Below are 21,698 nucleotides of genomic sequence, written 5' to 3' on the forward strand. Positions count from 1 at the left end.
CGAAGCTGATATAGGCTATTTGCATAAAGAGGAGGGACTTACAGGCGCTAGGACGCCGGTTGGCTGAAGTGGCAGGCCCCCGGCGTCGGCCGTTGAGACGTGTAGAGGGGGCGGGAATGCGGCGCCGGTCGGCCTGGGCGCAGAATTTGCACGACAAATAGGGGGGAGAAAGAGGCGGAGCGTGCGTCGTGCGTTTGTGGAGAGATGGGAACGGAGAGACGTAGGGACGCCGAAAGTGGAAGGAAACGATCCTAGGCTCGTGGCGCTTTCGGCGAAGGAGACGGAGCTGGAAGACTGGGCGGAAGGGTTTTTTTTGGCCGGAGGGCGGAGCTTACGTAACCAGGGAAGAGTCCCAACTCACGCTTCTCTTCGCGAGAGGTGAAAGCACCGGGGGGGCGGGCCTTCATTTATTAAATCACGTCATGCAAATAAGGTGGATTGACGGGCCAATCCAAGGGGCCAGGGGCGAGCATCACACAGCATATGCCTTCTGTGGGTAGTTCTACTTATTTGCATAATATATGCAAATCATTTGAACAAAGATAGGCTACGAATAACCTGTTCATCAAAATAGTGGTAACCAATGACTAAGACGGGCATTTAATTTTATAATCTACAATTTTCGTGAATATATTTGTATATCTAATATTATTAGCAGTTTGCATTCGCTTCACAACGAGTTTAATTCTACGAAATGCAGTACCATTTCCCTCCTTTGTCTCCTATTACTCTATTACTCTGCTCCTACTACCCGTTCAGCAAATAATTCAACAGCTATGTTTTTTTAACCATTAAAAATGTATAAAATAGATTTTTATTAGAGCGGTTTTAAGTTTACGGGATAATTGAGCAGAAAGTACAGAGAATGCTCGTATATTCCTTCCCCTGCCTCAGTTTTCCCTATTATTAACTTCGTGCACTGGCGTGGCGCATTTGTTACAATTGATGAGCCAATAGTGATACGTTGGTTTTTTGTTCCAGTTTTATTGAGATATGATTGACACACAGCGCTATATAAACTTAAGGGGTACAGCATAATGATTTGACTTACCAACATCATGAAATGATTACCACAATGTTTAGTGGACATCCATCATCTCATAGTTTACAGACTTAAAGAAATAGAAAAAATGTATTTTTTTCCTTGTGAAGAGAACTCTGAGAATTTACTCTTAACAACTTTCATCAGTTTTAATTATATTTATCATGCTATACGCTACATCCCTAGTGTTTATTTATCTTATAACTGGAAGTTGGTACTTTTTTTTTTGCGGTACGCGGACCTCTCACTGTCGTGGCCTCTCCCGCTGCGGAGCACAGGCTCCGGACGCGCAAGCTCAGCGGCCATGGCTCACGGACCCAGCCGCTCCGCGGAATCCCGGACCGGGGCACGAACCCATGTCCCCTACATCGGCAGGCGGACTCTCAACCACTGCACCACCAGGGAAGCCCAAGGAAGTTGGTACTTTTTGACTGCCTTTATCCATCCCTTACCCCCCACCACAAATCTGATCTCTTTCTCTGTAAGTTTTGTTTTTTTATAAATTTGTTTATTTTTTGGCTGTGCTGGGTCTTTGTTGCTGCACGCGGGCTTTCTCTAGTTTCGGCGAGTGGGGAGCTACTCTTCATTGAGGTGCACAGGCTTCTCATTGCGGTGGCTTCTCTTGTTGCAGAGCACGGGCTCTAGGCTTGGGGGCTTCAGTAGTTGTGGCAAACAGGCTCAGTAGTTGTGGCTCACGGGCTCAAAAGCGCAGGCTCAGTAGTTGTGGTGCATGGGCTTAGTTGCTCTGCGGCATGTGGGATCTTCCCAGACCAGGGCTCGAACCCATGTCCCCTGCATTGGCAGGCAGATTCTTAACCACTGCGTCACCAGGGAAGTCCCCTTTTTTTTTTCCTTCTCTGCCCATTTTTTAATCTTTTTATTTTTATTGTATGAGTTCTTTGTGTATTTTGGATATTAACCCCTTATCAGATATATTATTTGCAAGTATCTTATCCTATTCTGTAGGCAGCCTTTTCATTTTGCTGATAGTTTCCTTTGCTATGCAAAAGATTTTTAGTTTGATATAGTCCCATTTGTTGATTTTTGCTTTTGTTTCCCTTGTCTGAGGAGACATATTCAAAAAAATATTGCTAAGATTGGTGTCACAGAGCATACTCCATATGTTTTCTTTTAGAAATTTTATGGTTTCAGATCTTATATTTCTTAGTTAGATTTATTCCTAGGTATTTCATTCTTTTTGATGTGATTGTAAATGGGATTGTTTTCTTAATTTTTTTCCTGATAATTCATTGATAGTGTGTAGAAATGCAACAGATTTCTATATGTTAATTTTGTATACTCCAACTTTACTAGATTCATTGGTGAGTTCTAGTAGTTTCTTTGTGGCATCTTTAGAATTTTCTATGTATAGTATCATGTCATCTTCAAACTGACAGTTTTACTTCTTTCTTTCCAATCTGAATTCCTCTTATTTCTTTTTTTTTGTCTGATTATTGTGGCTAGGACTTCCGATACTATGTTGAATGAAAGTGGGCATCCTTGTATTCTTCCTGATCTTAGAGGAAATGTTTCAGTTTTTCACCATTGAGTATGATGTTAGCTGTGGGCTTGTTATACATGGCCTTTATTATGTTGAGGTATGCTCCCTCTGTGCCCACTTTCTGGAGAGTTTTAATCATAAATGAATGTGGAATTTATCACAAGCTTTTCCTACATCTGTTGAGATGACCATATGATTTTTATTCCTCAGTTTATTAATGTGGTGTATCACATTGACTGATTTATGGACATTGATCCATCCTTGCATCCCTGGGATAAATCCCACTTGATCATGGTGTACAATCCTTTTAATGTATTGTTGAATTCCATTTGCTAATAGTTTTTGAGGATTTCTGCATCTCGGTTCATCTGTGATATTGGCCTATAATTTTTATTTTTGTGATATCTTTATCTGGATTTGGTATCAGGGTGATACTGGCCTTATAAAATGGGTTCAGAAGTGTTTCTTCCTCTGCAGTTTTCTGGAATAGTTTGAGAAGGATGGATGGTAACTCTTCTTTTTTTGGCGGTACGCGGGCCTCTCACTGCTGTGGCCTCTCCCGTTGCAGAGCACAGGCTCCGGACGCGCAGGCTCAGCGGCCATGGCTCACGGGCCCAGCCGCTCCGCGGCATGTGGGATCTTCCCAGACTGGGGCACGAACCCTTGTCCCTTGCATCGGCAGGCGGACTCTCAGCCACTGCGCCACCAGGGAAGCCCTGGTAACTCTTCTCTAAATGTTTGGTAGAATTTATCTTTGGTAGAAGCATTGTGGTTCTGGAGTTTTGTCTGTTGAGAGGCTTTTTTTTTTTTTTTTTTAATTACTGATTCAATTTCATTACTGGTAACTGATCTGTTCATATTTTCTATTCCTGATTCAGTCTTGGGAGATTGTACATTTCTAGGAATTTGTCCATTTCTTCTAGGTTGTCCTTTTTATTGGCGTGTAATTATTTGTAAAAATCTCTTATGATCCTTTGTATTTCTGTGGTGTCAGTTGTAACTTCTCCTTTTTCATTTCTGATTTTATTGATTTGGGCCCTCTCCCTTTTTCTTGATGAGTCTGGCTAAAGGTTTATCAATTTTGTTTATCTTTTCAAAGAACAGCTCTTTCATTAATATTTTCTGTTTTTTGTCTCTATTTCATTTATTTCTGTTCTCATCTTTATTATTTCTTTCCTTCTACTAATTTTGGGGTTTGTTTGTTCTTCTTTATCTAGTTCCTTTAGGTGCAAAGTTAGATTGTTTATTTGAGGTTTTTCCTGTTTCCAGGGGTAGGCTTGTATCGCTATAAACTTCCCTCCTAGAAATGTTTCTGCTGCATCCCATAGATTGTGGATCATTGTGTTTTCGTTTTCATTTGTCTCCAGCTTTTAAAAATTTCCTCTTTGATTTTTTAAGTGACCCATTGTCAACAACGATGTTCTGAAGGCACCAGAGATATGCGCAGAATATTATAGAAGTAGAGGAATAAAAATCAGACTGTGCCTGAGCAGGTTCAGAAATGCTTCTAGAAAAATGTGACTCTTATTAAGTGATATGAAGAACTAGTTAAAATTTAGCCAGGGGACTTCCCTGGTAGTCCAGTGATTAAGAATTCACCTTCCAATGCAGGGGACACATGTTCGATCCCTGGTCAGGGAACTAAGATCCCACATGCCTCAGGGTAACTAAGCCTGCATGCCACGACTACTGAGCCCACACGCCACAACTAGAGAGCCTGAACGCTGCAACTACTGAGCCCATGTGCTCTGTAGCCCATGCGCCACAACTAGAGAAAAGCCCATGTGCTGCAACAAGGAGCCCGCACACCACAACGAAAGATCCCGCATGTCACAACAAAGATCCTGTGTGCTGCAACTAAGACCCGATGCAGCCAAATAAATAAGTAAATTAAAAAAAAAAAGGTTTAGCAAGTTTGAGGAGAGAGTGCACATCTTGGGCCCAGTGAACTGATAAGCAGAGGCATGGGTTTGGAACCTATGCCTAGGCTGGTGTGGCTAAATTAAAGGACTGACTGTCCATAATGGAAAATGAGAGCAGAAAATTTAGCAAGACTCTGGTAAGAATTTTATCCTGAGGCTCATTAAAGATGGTTGAGTTGACTTCAGTTCTCAAACTTTCTTTTTATTTTTAAATTATTTTTATTTATATATTTTTTAATTTTTTATTTTGGCTGCGCTGGGTCTTTGTTGCGGCATGTGGGCTCTTTGTTGAGGTGCATGGGCTTCTCTAGTTACAGCACACAGGCTTCTCTAGTTGTGGTGTGCAGGCTCAATAGTTGTGGTGCGCTGGCTTAGTTATCCCATGGCATGTGGTATCTTAGTTCCCGGACCAGGGATCGAACCCATATCCCCTGCATTGGAAGGCGGATTCTTTTTTTTTTTTTTTAATTTATTTATTTTTGGCTATGTTGGGTCTTTGTTGCTGCCCGCAGGCTTTCTCTAGTTGTGGTGAGCAGGGTCTAGTCGTTGCAGTGTGCAGGCTTCTCATTGTGGTGGCTTCTCTTGTTGCGGAGCATGGGCTCTAGGCGCGCAGGCTTCAGTAGTTGTGGCTTGCAGGCTCAGTAGTTGTGGCTTGCAGGCTCTAGAGCACAGGCTCAGTAGTTGTGGCACACGGGCTTAGTTGCTCTGCGGCATGTGGGATCTTCCCAGACCAGGGCTCAAACCCGTGTCCCCTGCATTGGCAGGGGGATTCTTAACCACTGCACCACCAGGGAAGTCCCTCTCAGACTTTCAAAATGATACTCGTGTCCCCTTTCCCAGGTCAGTTACCACAGCAGAATTTCTTGGAAGACCTATCCATACACACTGTCTCCAATGTCTCTCCTCTCATTCTTTCTTAAACCCACTCCAGTCAAGCCTTCATCCCCACCTTCTACCCAAACTGCCAAGAGCATCAGTCTCATGGCTTGAAATAAAGTTTATATGCTGATGACTCCCAAATGTGTCTATTCATCAGAGACCTCACTCCAAAACTCCAGACTTGTATACACAGCTATGTACTTGACATCACCTCTTGGGTATCTAACAGATCATTTCAAATTCAGTACATCCAAAACTGAACATTTTGATCTCCGGTCCTCCAATACCTGTTCTATCCACAGCCTTCACCATCTCAGCTGATGACAATTTAAAAATTGCAGTTAAACTAACACAACATTGTAAAGCAACTATACTCCAATAAAAATTAATTTTAAAAAATTCCAGTTAAGTCAAGAATCCTGGAAACTTCATTGACTCCTTTCTTTATCTCACTCCACTTTCAATCAGACAAGAAATCCTATATTGAGGAATTATCCAGAATCCAACCTCTTCACTTCCACTGCTTCCACTTTGATCTGAGCCATCCTCATCTCTTACCTGGGTTACAGTAACAGCCTCCTAACTGGTCTTCCTAAGTCTACCCCTGCTCCTACAGTCTATTTTCTATACTGCAGTCAGAGTGGGGCCTTTTCTCAGAGGAGTTTTCAAAGCATTCCTTTGCTCAAAGTCCTGCATTGCCTCTCCATTTCTCTCAGAATAAAAGCCAAAGTCCTTACTGTGGCCCACAAGACCCTAGATGACTTGGCCCTCTATTATGTTTCTGATTTTATTGCTCTGCCTATCTGCACAGACCTGTCTTACCCTAGGGCCCTTCTGCTCCTTTTCCCTCTGCCCAACTGACTCTTCCCGCAGAAACCTGCATGGCTCACTCCTTTATTTCCTTGAAGTTTTTGCCCAGTGTTGGTCACCTCCTCAATGAGGCCTCTCCTGATTACCCTTTCAAAATTTTAATCTTCCCTGACCATCCTGGCACCCCTCATTCCCTTTAACCTGCTCTACGTTCTCTTTTTTTCATAATACTTGTCATTTTCTAATAGATCATATAAATTTTAAATTATGTTTACTTTTTATTGTCTGTCCTCCTCCCACACCAGTTCCCACAACAGAATGTAAACTTCACAAAGGCAGGGATCTTTGTTTTGTTCACTCTTCTATCCCAAGCACCTGGAATAGGGAATGGAACATAGTTAATGTCCAATAAGTGATTTTTTTACATCTTCTTTAGAGTAGCCCCTGCTCGCTGCAACTGGAGAAAGCCTGCATGCAGCAATGAAGACCCAACCCAGCCAAAAAAGAAAAAAAAATTCTTCTTATCAAAGTGTGTAATATATATGTGTATTATATATATAATATATGAAATTTTGATAGCTTTTCATGAACTGAGCAAAACATGTAACCAAAAACGGAACCTTAACTAGCACAAAAGCTGCCCGAGGGCCCCTTGTAGTCACTGCCCTCCCCCAAGGCTAACTATTATCCTGACTTCTAACAATATATATTAGTTTTACTTGTTTTTGTACTTTATATAAATGGAATTGTACAGTAAGGGTTCTTTTATGTCTGTCTTCTTTTGCTCAACATTGTATTAATGAAATTTATCCACATTGTTGCATGTTATTGTAGTCTGTTCATTCTTACTGCTATATAATAGTAGTCCATTGTGTAAATATAACCCAATTTATTTATCCTGAATGAACAAATTGTTTAAGCTCCAGATCCTTCCTATCCTCCTTGTTGTCGCCAGAGTTGTCGAGAAGATTAAATGAATTAATACACAGAAAGCATCTACCCAGTGTATAGTAGGTGCTCAGTAAAGCTTAGCTATTAATTTTGTTATATTCAGATATTTTATTGAACCCACATTGATCTCGTCCTCATCTGAAGTCCTATACATTTACTGTAGCACTCTTTAGGATGCCAACCTGGCTTTACCATTGGAAAGGGCCAAAATGAGTGGCCCTAGGGGCCTGATCTGTCGTTGGTACATGAAACAAGCTGGACCAATTCGATTCTTGCTTTCCAGGGAGTAAGGAAATCTGAAATAGTGGCCAATGACTGGGAGTTGCTGGAGTTAATGCATCTGGATCCCTTGGAGGAAAAGTCCAGGAATAGCCTCACCAAAGGCCTGGGAACTCTCAGGCTCCTGCCTTCCCTGGAACTGGCTTTTTAACCCTTTCTGCCATCCAGGGATCCTGTATGCTCAGAATCTGCCCTCAGTACTCTCCTAATACAAGCCCCTTTTCCTTTTATTAGGTAGACTCGGTTGTTGTAGCTTGTCCCCAACAGGACCTCAAGACTCATTTTCACTTAAATTATCAGGCTTTATAGTGTCGTGAATCCTTTGCTTAATTCAGTAACACCAGTTCTTTCATCTATCCATCCATCCATTCATTCAAGTTTTAAACATTATTGAGGGCTTATGATATGTCAGGCACTGCAGGGTAGATCATATTACTCTCATTTTCAAATGAAAGACTCAGAGAGGATGAATAATCATTGAGGTTACAAAGCTTATAGTCATAGAGAATGTTGGTTCAAGGTAATCCTTGCTCTTCATCATGAGCTTGGATGATATATTTTTTGTCTGTACATGTCTCTTCATCTCACTTAAATTCCTTGAGGGAGACCAAGGCTATCTTGTACATCTGGAATCCCCCTTGGTGCACAAAACCACCTGCTGTAGTAGACATGCTACAGAATTGTTGACGGATTGCTCATATGGGCAAATCCTTGCTACCCTTCCCTCAGAGATGCTTCACTCCTTCCCAAACCCAGGAAAAAAAATCCCCCAAACAGTGACCAAGCTGATCTGTTGATCTGAAGGAGGATAGTTTATTTAAATTAGTTTAGCTCTGGCTCACAATTTTGTGTTCTTTTTCCATGTTGGAGTCATAGAAGCCCCTTCAATCCCACCACATCTCCTTCACCACAAATCAGGGCAACTCAGAGATAGCTTTCTTGGCTGGGGGACCCATTGGCTTCTCCTGTTCTCTTGCTTTCTCTTCATACATCAGGATCCTGATTGAGATGGAAGAGACACAGGGATCAGGGGACAGTTCTCTCAAGAGAATGAATTTTAGGCTGCTGTGAAAGTCCAGAAAAAGGATGAGGTTTGTTAGGGTGGGAGAAGGAGAAAGGGCAGGAGTGGGAGTACTGGGGGCTGTTGGGGACCAGACCACCGATGAGGATAGCACCTTAGAAGGGTCTCTCAAAAGACGGAAGAGAAATGCATGCTGAGTAATGTGTAGAAGGTGGACCTGGGGATGGAGGTGGGGGGAGAGAAAACAGGTAAGTATAGGGGAGGTTGGAACTGGACCCTCACATTTTTAGGATGGCAGATCTCTTGCCCAACATCATCCTGAGAAAGTCAGAGTAGCTGAAAGTCTCCCCAGGGCCGCTGGATACCTCCCTGATTAATTTCTTTAGCTCCAGGTGGGTCTTGGGGACCTGAAGTTTCTCCAGCATTCGCTTCAGGGACATGATATCTAGAGGCAGAGGATGGAGGTAAGAAGAGGGGGAGCCTCTCTCACTCTGTTGCCTCTACCTCCTCATTCCCATTCCCCTTCCTACCCTGGTCGATGGGCCCTCTCCCGAACCATTGGGAATGGAGCACTGTGGGAAAGACCTCCCTCTTCCTAGATCTGCACACTCCCCGAAGATCACCCTTTTCTCACCGATATCTCCGTTTCCATTCAGGTCAAACTCCATGTATTTCTCTGGGTGAGGGGAGAAAGCAGAGAGGGTAAGCACTGGCTGGAGGGTCCCAGGCAGGGGCAGGGTAGGGACTGACCGAGCGCTAGGTAGGGGGGGAGATGAAGAAGAGGTGGGGCAGGCAGAGGAAGTGTGGAGGTTGGGAGGCTGAGGGCCCTGGTACGGTGTAGGGAACTGGAGGGGCTCCCGAGAGGGGCAGGCCGGGGAAAGGGACTATAACCAGGATGGCGACAGAGGCAGCCTTCCTTCTTCCCACCCCAAAGTCAACTTCGTTTCTGCCGTCTGCTCTCTTCCTGGGGAAATCCTACCCTCCTCACCCACTTCTCCACCCCTATAGTTTTCCCCTCACTCTTGAAGGCTTCCAGTTTGGAGGGCAGGTCCTCGTCACTGCTATATTTGGGATCATCCAGGAATTGCTGTGGGGGAAAGCAAGAACCTGGGTAAGCCCTCCTGGATGCCCCCCCACCCGGCCCCGCCCCTTAGTTCTTCCTTTTACCTTGTTGATTTCACTGAGTCTCTCTTCTTGCTGGGCCTTCAGCAGCCCAAAGGCTTTTCCTCCTGAAGGGGCGCAAAGGTTAATGTAGCCTCACTGCCCCCTTCCTCTCCTCGCCCCCAAGCCCAGCCTGAAGCCATCACAACTCTGCCTTCATGGGCCAGATTCCCAGCCCACAGCCCAGGACTGTGCACGTTCTTTCTCCCGTTTTAGGGTCCTGCCTATTCCACCTGCCCTACCCTGTAAATCCCTGGTTTGGCTCATAGCTCAGCAGATGCTGGAGGAGACAGACCAGGCTGGGCGCCTCTCTGTCTGCCAGCTGTCCTCTCCCACCAGCTTCCTGGAGGCCTCCCTCCCAAACTTCCCCTTTCCCCTCATTTCCTCCTCCTCTGAGTTCCAGGCCTCACTTCCCCATCAGCTTCTGCTGACACTAGCACCCAGGAAGAAGGGGGAACTGGGTGTAGAAAAGAGATGAGAAAACAACGTTCTCCTTAATTCCTCTTAAGGGGAGCCCAGTGTGGGTGTGAAAGAAATATTTCGATAAGCCACCAAAGGAGTGGGGGAAGGTCAGTAAGACCCCAGGGGGCATTTATTCTCAGGAACAAAGAATCTCTGAACAGGTCTGGAGGTTCAGGTGACTGAGGCCCAGGTTTCACAAGTCTGGACATGCAGGTTTGGATAGGGAGCTGAGGAAAGGCTGACTGAATTTTTCTGCACTGTGGATGGGAGAAGAACCTGAAGTTGCTGGCAGATCTGGGAGGGTGGCAAGATGGGTGCAGGGTCTGGAAAGGGAGAGGTACTTCACTTCCCACCTGTCAGCTCCAGAGAGGCGCTTGGAAATATGGAAGTGTCTGACAAAGCAGTCTTTGTTTGCTTTAGGATGTGCAATGTAATCCCCTCCTCTTATCTCCTTTGGAATTTTCAGTAAAATCTACAGAGCTCCGGCATTTGAGAATTTCAGTAGATTCTCTGGGGGAATTCCCTGGTGGTCCAGTGGTTAGGACTGTGGCGCTATCGCTGCCGAGGGCCCGGGTTCAGTCCCTGGTGGGGGAACTAAAATCCCACAAGCTGCATGACACGGCCAAAAAAAAAAAAAAGATTCTTTGGAGGCCAGTGGTGCTGAAAGATATAGCAGTGGTGGATACAAGAGCCAGGGGGTGAGGCCAACTTAGGGGTGGGACGCTGCTGGTCACTGTGGGCTCAACAGAGTGGGGAGTAGCCTCTGATAAATGTCTTCCCTAGGCACACTCTTTATCCCCTTTGCTGTTCTTTTTGGCTAGTGGCGTCTAGGGGAGGCCAGGACAGTGCGTCCCCCTCACTGAGACACTTTTGTCTAAGCTCCCTGCCCCAAGTTCCATCCACTCTGCCCCAGCACTGATGAGCACACCTCTCCTTCTCTCCCCCGCGCCCCCAACCTATTTCCCCTTTTGCAGCTGGGAGTTTTCATTTCTCACTGCCCTCTCCCTGACCCACATGATTGGGGGAGATGCTGATGGGGACTCTGGCCTCTTGAGTTCCCTTTATCACAGCTTCCTCTCCCCCTGAGGAGAAAGCTGCAACCCTGCCCTCCCGATGGTCTTGGTGCCTAGTGGAGGGAATCTTTTTTTTTATTCATACATTCATTCAACAAATATTTATTGAGTGCTTACTATATGCCAGGCACCTTTCTAGGGCCAATGAACCAAATAAGTGTAAAATCTTGTCCTCGTGGACAATCTAATTGGGGGAGACAGACAATAAAAATAAACAAGTATATTAAAGGTGGTAGGTGCCTATGGAGAACAAAATAGGGAAGGAGATAGGAAGGGCTGCGCGGACTGCAGATTTAAATAGGGTGCTTAGGGAGGCTTCTCTGCGAAAGTGATATTTGAGCAAAGATTTCAAGGAGGTGAGGAAACAAGCCACGTGGATATATTGGAGGGGAGCATTTCAAGCAGCGGGAACAGCAAACGCAAAGTCCTAAGGTAAGGATGTGTCTGGATGTCTGTCCACTCTCCAGGGGAGCTCCTGGTTAGAATTAGGTCCCCTGTGTACCTACATGAAGAAAATACACTGGCCAGAAAGCTTGTCTGTGTGTGTGTGTGTGTGTGTGTGGGCCTGGATGTCTTCTGTTTGCCCCTCCATTTTCCCTCTCCCACGCTGTCCTCTGCCCCAGGAGACTAACTGTACAGACTATGTCAAGGGCACCTCTGGCTTCTAGCTGTCTTTGCTGATGGGGGGCGTGGCAGGAGAACAACAGGAGGGAGCACATTAAGTTAAAGGTATTCATTCCTCTGACTCCCTTCCCACAAGGTCACCTCAGGCTGGCTGACACCTCCATCTATGGGCAATGCTCCTCTCCAGGCAACCTGCTCTACATGATGCTGTCCTTTTCCAGGTTTCAGAAGCCCAGGGAATAACTTTCAGGTGGTCTGTGAATTTGGAAGAGAAAAAGTACATCCTCTTCTCACATCCGACATTACACGTGTTGCCTTGTCAAAGACCACTTCACAGTTTAAAGTTCTTACTCAAGCCAACAACATCTTTTGCACTGATACATCTTTTTTAAAGTCTAACTTCAACTTGCCTGTATTTCTTTTTTTAATATTTATTTACTTATTTGGCTATGCCGGGTCTTAGTTGTGGCGTGCGGGATCTTTCGTTGCTGCATGTGGGGTCTAGTTCCCTGACCAGGGATGGAACCCGGGCCCCCTGCACTGGGAGCGTGGAGTCTTACCCACTGGACGACCAGGGAAGTCCCAACTTGCCTCTCTTTTAAATCACTTGTCTTTTAATGCGGTAATAAGTACATGGTTTTTTCTATCCCAATATTTTATTAATATTTTGATAACTGGAACTCAATGTAATTGTTTTACTTTGTTATATATTTTTTATTTTACACTTTACCAGAATGCTGAAGAGATCTGTGGCACAAAATGAGTAAAAACCACTGCTGTAATTTCTCCTCCCCTCATCCCTTTGGACCGGGGTTGCAATAAGCCTTGTGATTCCCCTATACCTGACCCGCACCTTGGTAAATAAACTATCTCTGGGCACTTCTCTGGTGGTCCAGTGGCTAAGACTCTGCGCTCCCAATGCAGGGGGCCTGGGTTCCATCCCTGGTCAGGGAACTAGATCCCACATGCAGCAACTAAGAGTTCGCATGCCACAACTAAAGATCCCGCATGCCGCAGCTAAAAAAAGATCCTGTGTGCTGCAACTAAAGATCCCGCATGCTTCAACTAAGACCCAGCCCAGCCAAATTAAAACAACAAAACAAAACTATTTCCTCAAATGAACCAAATTTGAGAACCTGAATGATACAGTGTACATGTGTGTACGGAGGGAGTGTGGGGGGCTGGGAAGAAACGGATCTCTGCTGTAGCTCTATTTCTTATTGCAAATGAACAAAAGGGCATCCTGGTGTATGCACCAGACTCAGGGGCTTGGTTAACAAGAGGCTTTCCGGGAGGCAGGAAAACAAGTTAGGATTCTGAGTCTACGAGGTACAGCTCTGGAGAACCATAACCGAGTCACCAACATCGCTTTTGCCAAAGGCTTTTCTTTTCTAAAATGCCTCCTTGTAGGGCTTTGAGGGGAATGTGGCAGCAGTTTATTTCTAAATTTCCCCTCTTGACTCCTGTAAAGAGGTTGGAAACACACACACATACACACACGCACGCGCGCGCTACATTTTCAGTGAAGCTAGGAGATACAGAGTACCTACAAACTCCGATTTATGTGTCCGTGTGACCAAATTCCCCGCTGAGCAGGCATTCCCCAAGAGTGCCTCTGAGAAGAGCAGGGGACTAGCGAGGGTCCCGGTAACTGCTAAAAAAAAAAAAAAAGAAAGAAAAGCAAATATTCCTTCCTAGGAGGAAAGGCCTCACCCCTGGAGGGAAAAGCTGAGGGCAGTGCTGACTGAACAGATTCAAATACCCGTAAAGGTGGAGAGAGAATGTTTTAAAGCAGCCAAAGGGACCCAGATGTGGCAGCAAAATTCTCCTAATATTAAGTGCACCACCTTAGGTGCACTCGGGAGGTGGCAGCCTGTGAGGTCTCCTGTGAAATAAAGAAGCCTAAGGTTGGGGGTAAATGCTTACTTAACTGGGAGAGGTTCTCAGAGGCCAAGGAGGTAGTGGCTACACAGAGGTGCCAAATTTAAGGAAATAATCCATTGTGATGGCAAAAGAGGAGGAGTCCTTGTACTTGTAAGTCTGGAAAGCCATTCTGACCCCCCACCAAACTTCCTCCTGTTAATAGTTTAGAAAAATCTATCTCATTTAAATATGAGTGGGACTTCCCCAGTGGCGCAGTGGATAGGACTCTGCGCTCCCAATGCAGGGGGCTGGATTCGATCCCTGGTCAGGGAACTAGATCCCACATGCATACCGCAACTAAGAGTTTGCATGCCACAACTAAGGAGCCCACGAGCCGCAACTGAGCCCGCCTGCCGTACCTAAGGAGCTCACGTGCCTCAACTAAGACCTGGTGCAACCAAATAAATAAATAAATACTAAAAAAAAAACCCAAACTGATAAGCTTTAAAAAAAAAATGAGTAACAAAAAGAAATGACCAGGAATTCCCTGGTGGCGCAGTGGTTAAGAATCCACCTGCCAATGCAGGGGACACAGGTTCGAGCCCTGGTCCAGGAAGATCCCACATGCCGCGGAGCAGCTGGGCCCGTGAGCCATGGCCACTGAGCCTGCGCGTCCGGAGCCTGTGCTCCACAACGGGAGAGGCCACAACAGTGAGAGGCCCGCGTACCCCCCAAAAAATAATAATAATAAAATAAAATAAAAAATAAAGATGGTGAGACAATAAATAGAGCTGTGGACAGAGATATATGAGAGATAAGGAGAGAGGTAAGGGAAAGAGAGATCAGGGAAGATGAAGATAGGATGTCTAGCACATGGAAAGCACTCAGTAAAGGCATAGTTGAATAGATGGATGAGCCCTGATGCTCAGATAGGGAGACGTGGAATGAATATTGAGAGGAAACCCACTGTCCATCGGAGAAGCAATTGTCCTAGTTTCATCCTGAGATGATGAGGGCCTTAACTAGCAGTGAGAATCAAAAGGCAGAGAAAGATACTTATATATCTCAGAGGCAGAATGGATAGCACTTGGGGTTTTTTTGGTTGGGGGAATGGAGGGAGAAGGCAGAATAGGATAAGTCCCAGGATTTTGCTTTGAGTGACTGGGTAGATTGTTTCCATTCACTGGGGTGGGGAATATAGAAGGCTGACCCGGTTTGGGTAGACACTGATGATTTTGAAATGCCTGGGGTACATTTTGGGGAAGATGTCTAGAGGGAAGTTAGATAATCTGGACTCAGATCTCAGAAAGAGGCCTGAGGTAAAGGTACAAATTGAGATGGAGATATAGACTGGGGACTCGACAGAGACTAGCAGTAGTTAAAACTGTGGCTCTGGATTTCCCTGGTGGTGCAGTGGTTAAGAATCCATCTGCCAATGCAGGGGACACGGGTTCAAGCCCTGGTCCGGGAAGATCCCACCTGCTGTGGAGCAAATAAGCCCGTGTGCCACAACTACTGAGCCTGCGCTCTAAAGCCTGCGAGTCACAACTACTGAGCCCGCGTGCCACAGCTACTGAAACCTGCGCGCATAGAGCTGGTGCTCCGCAACAAGAGAGGCCACCTCAATGAAGAGTAGCCCCCGCTCACCGCAACTAGTGAAAGCCCGCACAGCAACGAAGACCCAACGCGGCCAAAAATAAATACATACATACATACATAAATGTATTTATTAAAAAAAAAATGTGGCTATGACAGAATTGCCTAGGTAAGCCCATAGTAGATGCTCAGTTGAATGAAGGTAAGAGAAACATCCCAAAAGTCTTCCAACAGGAGAATGGTGTGAAAGCACATGTGGAGGGTACAGGAGTTGGGAGGGACTCAGGTCTGATTGCTTTTATGTCCCTGTGAAAGAAGAGGTAAAATGGAGAAAAGATCCAAGGTATAGGTCATGTAGAGTCAAGATGATGGATGGAGTGGACAAGGTGAAGGAGCTGTGAAATCAGTGCATAGAAAAGTAATTTGAAAATTGTGTGCAAGAATGTTCATAGGAGAGGTACTCATAATATCAAACCAATAGAAATAATCCAATTGTACATCATCAGGTGAATGGATAAACAAACTGTGGTACATCCATATAATGAAATCCCACTCAGCAACAAAAAGGAACAAGCCTCTGGTACCTGGAACAACATAGATGAATTTCACAGACATTATGCAGAATGAAGGAAGCCAGATACAGTAGTGTATACTCTAGGATTCCATTTGTATGAAGTTCAAGAACAGATTAAACTAATCTATAGGGGTATAAATCAGTAGTTGCTCCTGGGAGGGGAAGGGGATTGACCAAAGAGGGGCATAGGAGAGTTTCCTGGGGTGGTGGAAATGATTTGTATCTCAATTGCAGTGCTGTTTACATGGGTGTATATATTTGCCAGAGGTCATCAAACTGTACACTTAAGATCTACGTACTTTACTATATATATATATTTACATCTGTATATAATGTCATATACATGGACATTAAATCTTCCAGAGAGATGGCAGAGATTGAAATAGAGAGGAAGCTGGAGAGTCGGGCGTCTGCTCTTGGTGAATGTGAGGGAGTTGGACAGTGACAGCAAGAAGGAGAGGCCAAAGGAGGTGGGGTGAACCTCAGAGAAGTCATGGTCAGAGGTTGAAAGTATATCCTGAGAACCATTAATTAGTTGAAAAATATTTATAAGGACTCAGCTGGAGGAGAAGTCACCCAAGTCTCACCCTTGCCAACACGTAGAGGAGGAAACACCAGGTGAGATGGGATCACTTGTGCTGGGATTCCAGAATCCCTTCTGTTTTTTTCACTTCTTTTCCTGCTCTAAGCTCTAAGTTGGGAGTTTGTTGGCCCTGACCACCCTCAAGGCAGCCCACAGCTGGATGTTAAAGCAATCAGACCAGAGACGTGTGTACATCCATTTCACAACTTTCCTACTTGTTGCCTTTCTTCTTGAGTACCTGGTAAAAGTTTCTTTTGAAAAGTTACATCCTTGAGTTTGCTGAGCTTATTAGCACAGCAGTTCCCATCCCACAGGTTAAAGTGCCCTAGAGGGTCTCAGATTTATTGAAAGGGTCCTTGAATCCACACATACACCAGGGTTTTTTCTAGATGGACTTTAAGAAAAGCCAAGTACTGTCTTCATAATCCACAACAGTTTTGGATACTGGAAATCTTAGGTGGACAAAAGAGGTTGAAAGAGCAAAGCACCTTTGAGTTCAGGCCCAGCTATAATCTTGGTCATTCTAGCTCAGGACTGGGGAGGAGTTAAAGGCTAACATACACTGACCCTCTGCTACAGTGGAGTCTGAAAACTGACAGATTCTACTCCCATTTTACAGTAAGTAGGGGAACCATGATTCCTATTTATGTTGACTTGGCTTCTAAGCTGCATTGCCCTGGGACATGGAGTAGTGCCATGTGATTAATTATATGCCCTGTGAAATACAGAGTTTTATCCTCAGGCCAGTTGCCCATTCCAGCCCCTCACCCCCACTCCACTGGTGGTGATCTTCCCTCCCTCCCCAAACCATGGGGTTCCCACAGTTGAGTACAAGAGACAATTTGCTCCACATTGACCCTTTGGGGATGGGGATGGGGCGTTGATAGGACAAGGCAAGGTAAGGGACAGGGCAGAAGCTGGAATTAAGGCCCAGTTGAGAAAAGCCACATATTGGTGCCTCAGGCCTCCCCCTTCTCTGTGACCACCAGGGGGCAGCCCTTGCTTTGCCATGGCACCTCATTTCCACAGCCTCTGGTTAGATGGCCCTGAGGAGGCAGCCACTCCACTAAAAGAGAGTGGCTGAGTCACTCCTTCCCAGATTGTGAGGTACCGTGCTTGTCTAGGTGGTTCAGAGAGGTTCAATAATTTGTTCAAGATTATGTAACTAGTTTGTAGGGGAGCTGATCATAGCCTGACTTCAAGCCAGCATTCTTTTTTTTTTTTTTGCGGTACGCGGGCCTCTCACTGTTGCGGAGCACAGGCTCCGGACGCGCAGGCTCAGCGGCCATGGCTCATGGGCCCAGCCGCTCCACGGCATGTGGGATCTTCCCGGACCAGGGCACGAACCTGTGTCCCCTGCATCGGCAGACTCTCAACCACTGCGCCACCAGGGAAGCCCCGAGCCAGGATTCTTAACCATAAAATTACTACTTCTCCAAAAATGCTCCAAATCCCTGCAGTGGAGATTAGGACTGCACAATCTATGGATGTATTGTGAAACAGCGAGAAACTCGGCCAGAAAGAAAGAATATGTACTGATATAAAAGGAGCCAGAGGGAGAATGTGTGGTGAGGGCTGGGCAGGCTTCACCCAGCATATTACACATCATCCTCTTTGCTCTGTGCCGTGTTATCTCATGTAGGTGTGTAATACATGTACAAGAGTGTGTTGCATACTCTTGTACTAATCCCTGCATAACCTTGGAGTTATGTGTAACATAATGTGTATTTCATTTGGGTTTTTCAAAATGCATTTCACGTAATGGGGGCACTTTGTGATTTCTCAATAAATGTTAGCTAAATAATGAAAAAAATAAAAAGTGAGTGAATTGACCAGTGGGTGATAAATCTGTGTAGAACACACCGGGTAAAGCAGACCTCTGCAAGAGGTGTATTCCTTTAATGGGGATCTGAATGTGAATGCATCCAAACTTCCCCATCAGCGGCACTCACTCTGCCAATGCACCCAAGTCAACACATCCTAAGTGAAACAGACAAAGTCCCTGGCAACTCCCTGTCGCCACGACCAATCAGCTGACTTCTGCTAATCTTCTCATTTATAGAATTTCTAGAGCAGCCCTGGGGGAGGGCCGGACTCGAAGGAAGGGAATGGATAGGGTGGACCTGGGCGCTATTGAGCCAAGGGGAGGGGAAGTAGGTTAGCTCTGAGCCCAGATAAGGCTCTTGGAGGCTGATTCTTGGTAAAGGGTTGGTCTTCTTGAACCTCACAAGATAGGGGAACCACATCCTGGTCTCACCTATCCACCCACCCTAGCATGACCGGCCATCTAAGCCCCCCCTCCCCCTCAAGCACTTAGGCAACAGGCGCACACGCTGCCCCCACCTCCTAGTGACCCAGATATCCCCGTCAGCAGCATCCTCCTTCCTCAGGGAGGCATGCGTCTGATGCCCCAGGCCCTGGGGTGTTGAGGTCCTTTGTAAGTGATGTGTCAGTCCTGTGTGTCACAGGAAGCTCCCCACCCCCATCCAGTGACCAAAGTCCTGGTCAGAGCTAGTGGGTCGTTTTCCTCCACCCAGACCTCACTGCTCATGTCCCCCTCGTCAACAGGAACACCCTTCGACATGGCCCGGATGCTGTTCCTCATCTTCATCACGGTCCATCCAGGTGACAGGGGTTTCTCCCAGGACCCTGAGGGGTGTGGGGATGGGAGGATGGAGGATGGGGGAGGCTGGACATAGATGTCCCGGGGGAGCAGGTTGGGTGGGGGCTGAAAGCAGGGCATCCCTCAACAAAGCTGATACCCAGTGGGCTTCCCCACTTCGCAGTTCCCTCCATGTCACCCGCTGGGAAGGTCATTCCCCAGCTTCCATCCTAGAACTCTTCCTTCCCAGCCACGTTCCTAACAAGATAAAGTTTAAAGAACCAGTAAAAAAGGGCTTGAAGGAAGGAAGGGCTTGAAGGAAGGGGTCAAATCTTTTTAAGGGGTCAGTTTTAATTCGATGAGTTTAATAAACTTATTAAACAAGGCTTATTATCTAGGGTCTAGATATAATTAGGAGTTTAGGAGATCTAATTAAATCTAAGTTAAGTTTATTAATGAAACTGATTTTAATTGTCAGACATATTCATTGACTAAATTCAGTGTGGATTCCAGACCAGCATCAGCGTCAGCGGGGACCTAGGGCAAATTCTCAGGACCCACTCCAGACCCACTGAATAAAAAATTCTGGGAGTGGGGCCTGGGAATCTGTTTTAACAAGCACTCCAGGTGATTCCAATGTGCTCTCAAGTTTGAGAATCACTGAAATAGAAGACTGATTGGTAAATTTCATTAACTAGAGAATTTAATCAAGAATTTTAATAATTGGTTTAATTCATCATTTTAGATAAGTTAAATAGGGATCCCAAGCAATTATAGCCATATCTTCACCTGGAGATTTAATTAGTTAATGCTCTTTTTTTTTTTTTTTTTTTTTTGCCGTACGTGGGCCTCTCACTGTTGTGGCCTCTCCCGCTGCGGAGCACAGGCTCTGGACGCGCAGGCTCAGCGGCCATGGCTCACGGGCCCAGCCTCTCCACGGCATGTGGGATCTTCCCGGACCGGGGCACGAACCCGTGTCCCCTGCATCGGCAGGCGGACTCTCAACCACTGTGCCACCAGGGAAGCCCTAGTTAATGCTCTTTAACAACAACAACAACAAAAAAACAAAGTAGCAAGGATGGTATGCAACAGAATGCTATTAGTACTAAGATAATACCTGGAATAATATAATTAATGGTATTAGTTAACTAGGCAGCACATTCATGAATGAGCTTCACTTTCACTGTGACAAGTTAAATTTCAGCAAAATGTTACTAGTGAATGGAACTGGAGAATGATGGGAGAGGGTGAGGGTGAGAGTTGGTATGGGAAAGAATTTGAAAAACAATTTAATAAGCAATGTTAAGAAATTAGATTGGTAAAGAGGAAAGGCTTAATGAGACATCTAGAGTGCTCGTCCCTCTGGGCCCTCTGTGGGTGGGGCACAGCAGGGATCGTCTACTGCAAGCTCTCTTGTCTTTTCTCTTTGGAGTAATTGGGGAGGCGTTTCTCTGGGTCTTCTCTCTGCCCCCAGGATCCTGTGCTCTCTGGGTGTCCCAGCCCCCTGAGATCAGTACCCAGGAGGGCACCCCTGCCTTCCTGCCCTGTTCCTTCAATGCCAGCCAAGGGAAATTGGCCATTGGTTCTGTCACGTGGTACCAGGACAAAGTGGCCCCAGGGAAGGAGGTGAGGAATGAGACCGCAGAGTTCAGGGGCCGCCTGGCCCCTCTTCCGTCTTCCCGTTTCCTCTGTGACCACCAGGCTGAGCTGCACATCTGGGACACCCGAGCCCGTGACGCCGGAGTCTACGTGTGCAGGGTGGAGGTGCTGGGCCTGGGTGTCGGAACAGGGAACGGGACTCTGCTGGTGGTGGAGAAAGGTGAGGTGCTGGGAAGCTGTGCCTCCTTGGCCGGAGGCCCCACTCTCCCTGGTAGTCGAGTCAAGAGTCCTTCCCTGAGGCCCACTGTCCTCCCTAAGCCTGTGCACGCTTCTTCCCAGGGCCTCCTTTCCTAAGCCCTTCTCCCCCTCGCCATCCCCACCCACATGCAGGACCTCCTCAGCTAGCTGCCGGCACAGTCTTCCTCCTTCGGGCTGGGTTCTATGCCTTCAGCTTTCTCTCAGTGGCCATGGGCAGCACCATCTATTACCAGGGCAAATGTGAGTAGTGGAGCCGGGACAATGGGCGCAGAGGTGGGAGGGGCACTGAGAGGGCTGGAGCAGGTGGAGACAGAGACCACGGAGAGAAGCAGGCTGCTACTGAGCTACCCCTGTGGCCTCTCCACCAGGCCACTGTCACATGGGAACACACTGCCACTCCTTGGATGGCCTCTGATGAGTGATTTCAGACCCCAGTGACTCCAAGTTCTTCAAGATACCCCCCAATAAATCCCTCTCTGCCCCACCATTAACTCCTTTTGTGTATTTCTTGCTCTAGATGACCCAATGTGCCCTGTTCTGGGTTCTCCCAACTCTTACTCTGCCTTCTACCAAGTCTGGTCTGGAAAGGTCCAAGGAGGGAGCTTCCCAGGACTGTGCCTAGAGTCCCCTCCCACCATCATCCTGAGACTCAACACACCTCCTTCTCCCCCCCAGGAGGCTAAGGCCTTTGTCCTGAGAAAAGTGGACTATTAGACATGATTAGCTCTACTTCTCAGTGGCCCACAGACAAATGCTCTTTTCTGGCCTTCAGGGTAGCCTGGGTCCCTAAACACCCTTCTTCACCCAGTGGATCCCTGGTGGGTAAGAATGGGTGGGAGGGTAAGTTGCTTAGGTCTTGATGGTGGCCCTGTTGAGCTGGGGCTTGAGGTAGATGGAG

The 21,698-nt window shown here is 46.4% G+C and overlaps 2 protein-coding genes across 4 annotated transcripts; one reads left to right on the forward strand and one right to left on the reverse strand.

The window, feature by feature from the left end:
- The first annotated feature begins 154 nt into the window (after window positions 1-154).
- Window positions 155-21,601, forward strand: NCR3 (natural cytotoxicity triggering receptor 3). Of its 3 annotated transcripts, none has more exons than XM_060307952.1 (5): window positions 155-378; window positions 18,910-18,966; window positions 20,418-20,762; window positions 20,933-21,040; window positions 21,169-21,601. In XM_060307952.1, the coding sequence occupies exons 2-5, from the start codon at window positions 18,924-18,926 to the stop codon at window positions 21,213-21,215; spliced, it is 543 nt and encodes a 180-aa protein (XP_060163935.1). In that variant the 5' UTR covers window positions 155-378; window positions 18,910-18,923; the 3' UTR covers window positions 21,216-21,601. The 3 variants fall into 3 exon arrangements, with proteins under 3 accessions (XP_060163935.1, XP_030706423.1, XP_030706422.1); XM_030850563.3 differs by lacking the exon at window positions 155-378 and adding an exon at window positions 9,599-11,533; XM_030850562.2 differs by lacking the exon at window positions 155-378 and having other exon boundaries at window positions 18,562-18,966.
- Window positions 8,184-9,934, reverse strand: AIF1 (allograft inflammatory factor 1). Its single transcript, XM_030850564.3, has 6 exons — window positions 9,809-9,934; window positions 9,573-9,634; window positions 9,426-9,492; window positions 9,040-9,081; window positions 8,688-8,850; window positions 8,184-8,383 (listed from the first exon to the last, which is right to left on the reverse strand). The coding sequence occupies exons 1-6, from the start codon at window positions 9,831-9,833 to the stop codon at window positions 8,299-8,301; spliced, it is 444 nt and encodes a 147-aa protein (XP_030706424.1). The 5' UTR covers window positions 9,834-9,934; the 3' UTR covers window positions 8,184-8,298.
- Window positions 21,602-21,698: the final 97 nt, after the last annotated feature.

This window comes from Globicephala melas, chromosome 11 (genome assembly GCF_963455315.2).
Source record: "Globicephala melas chromosome 11, mGloMel1.2, whole genome shotgun sequence".
NCBI lineage: Eukaryota > Metazoa > Chordata > Mammalia > Artiodactyla > Delphinidae > Globicephala > Globicephala melas.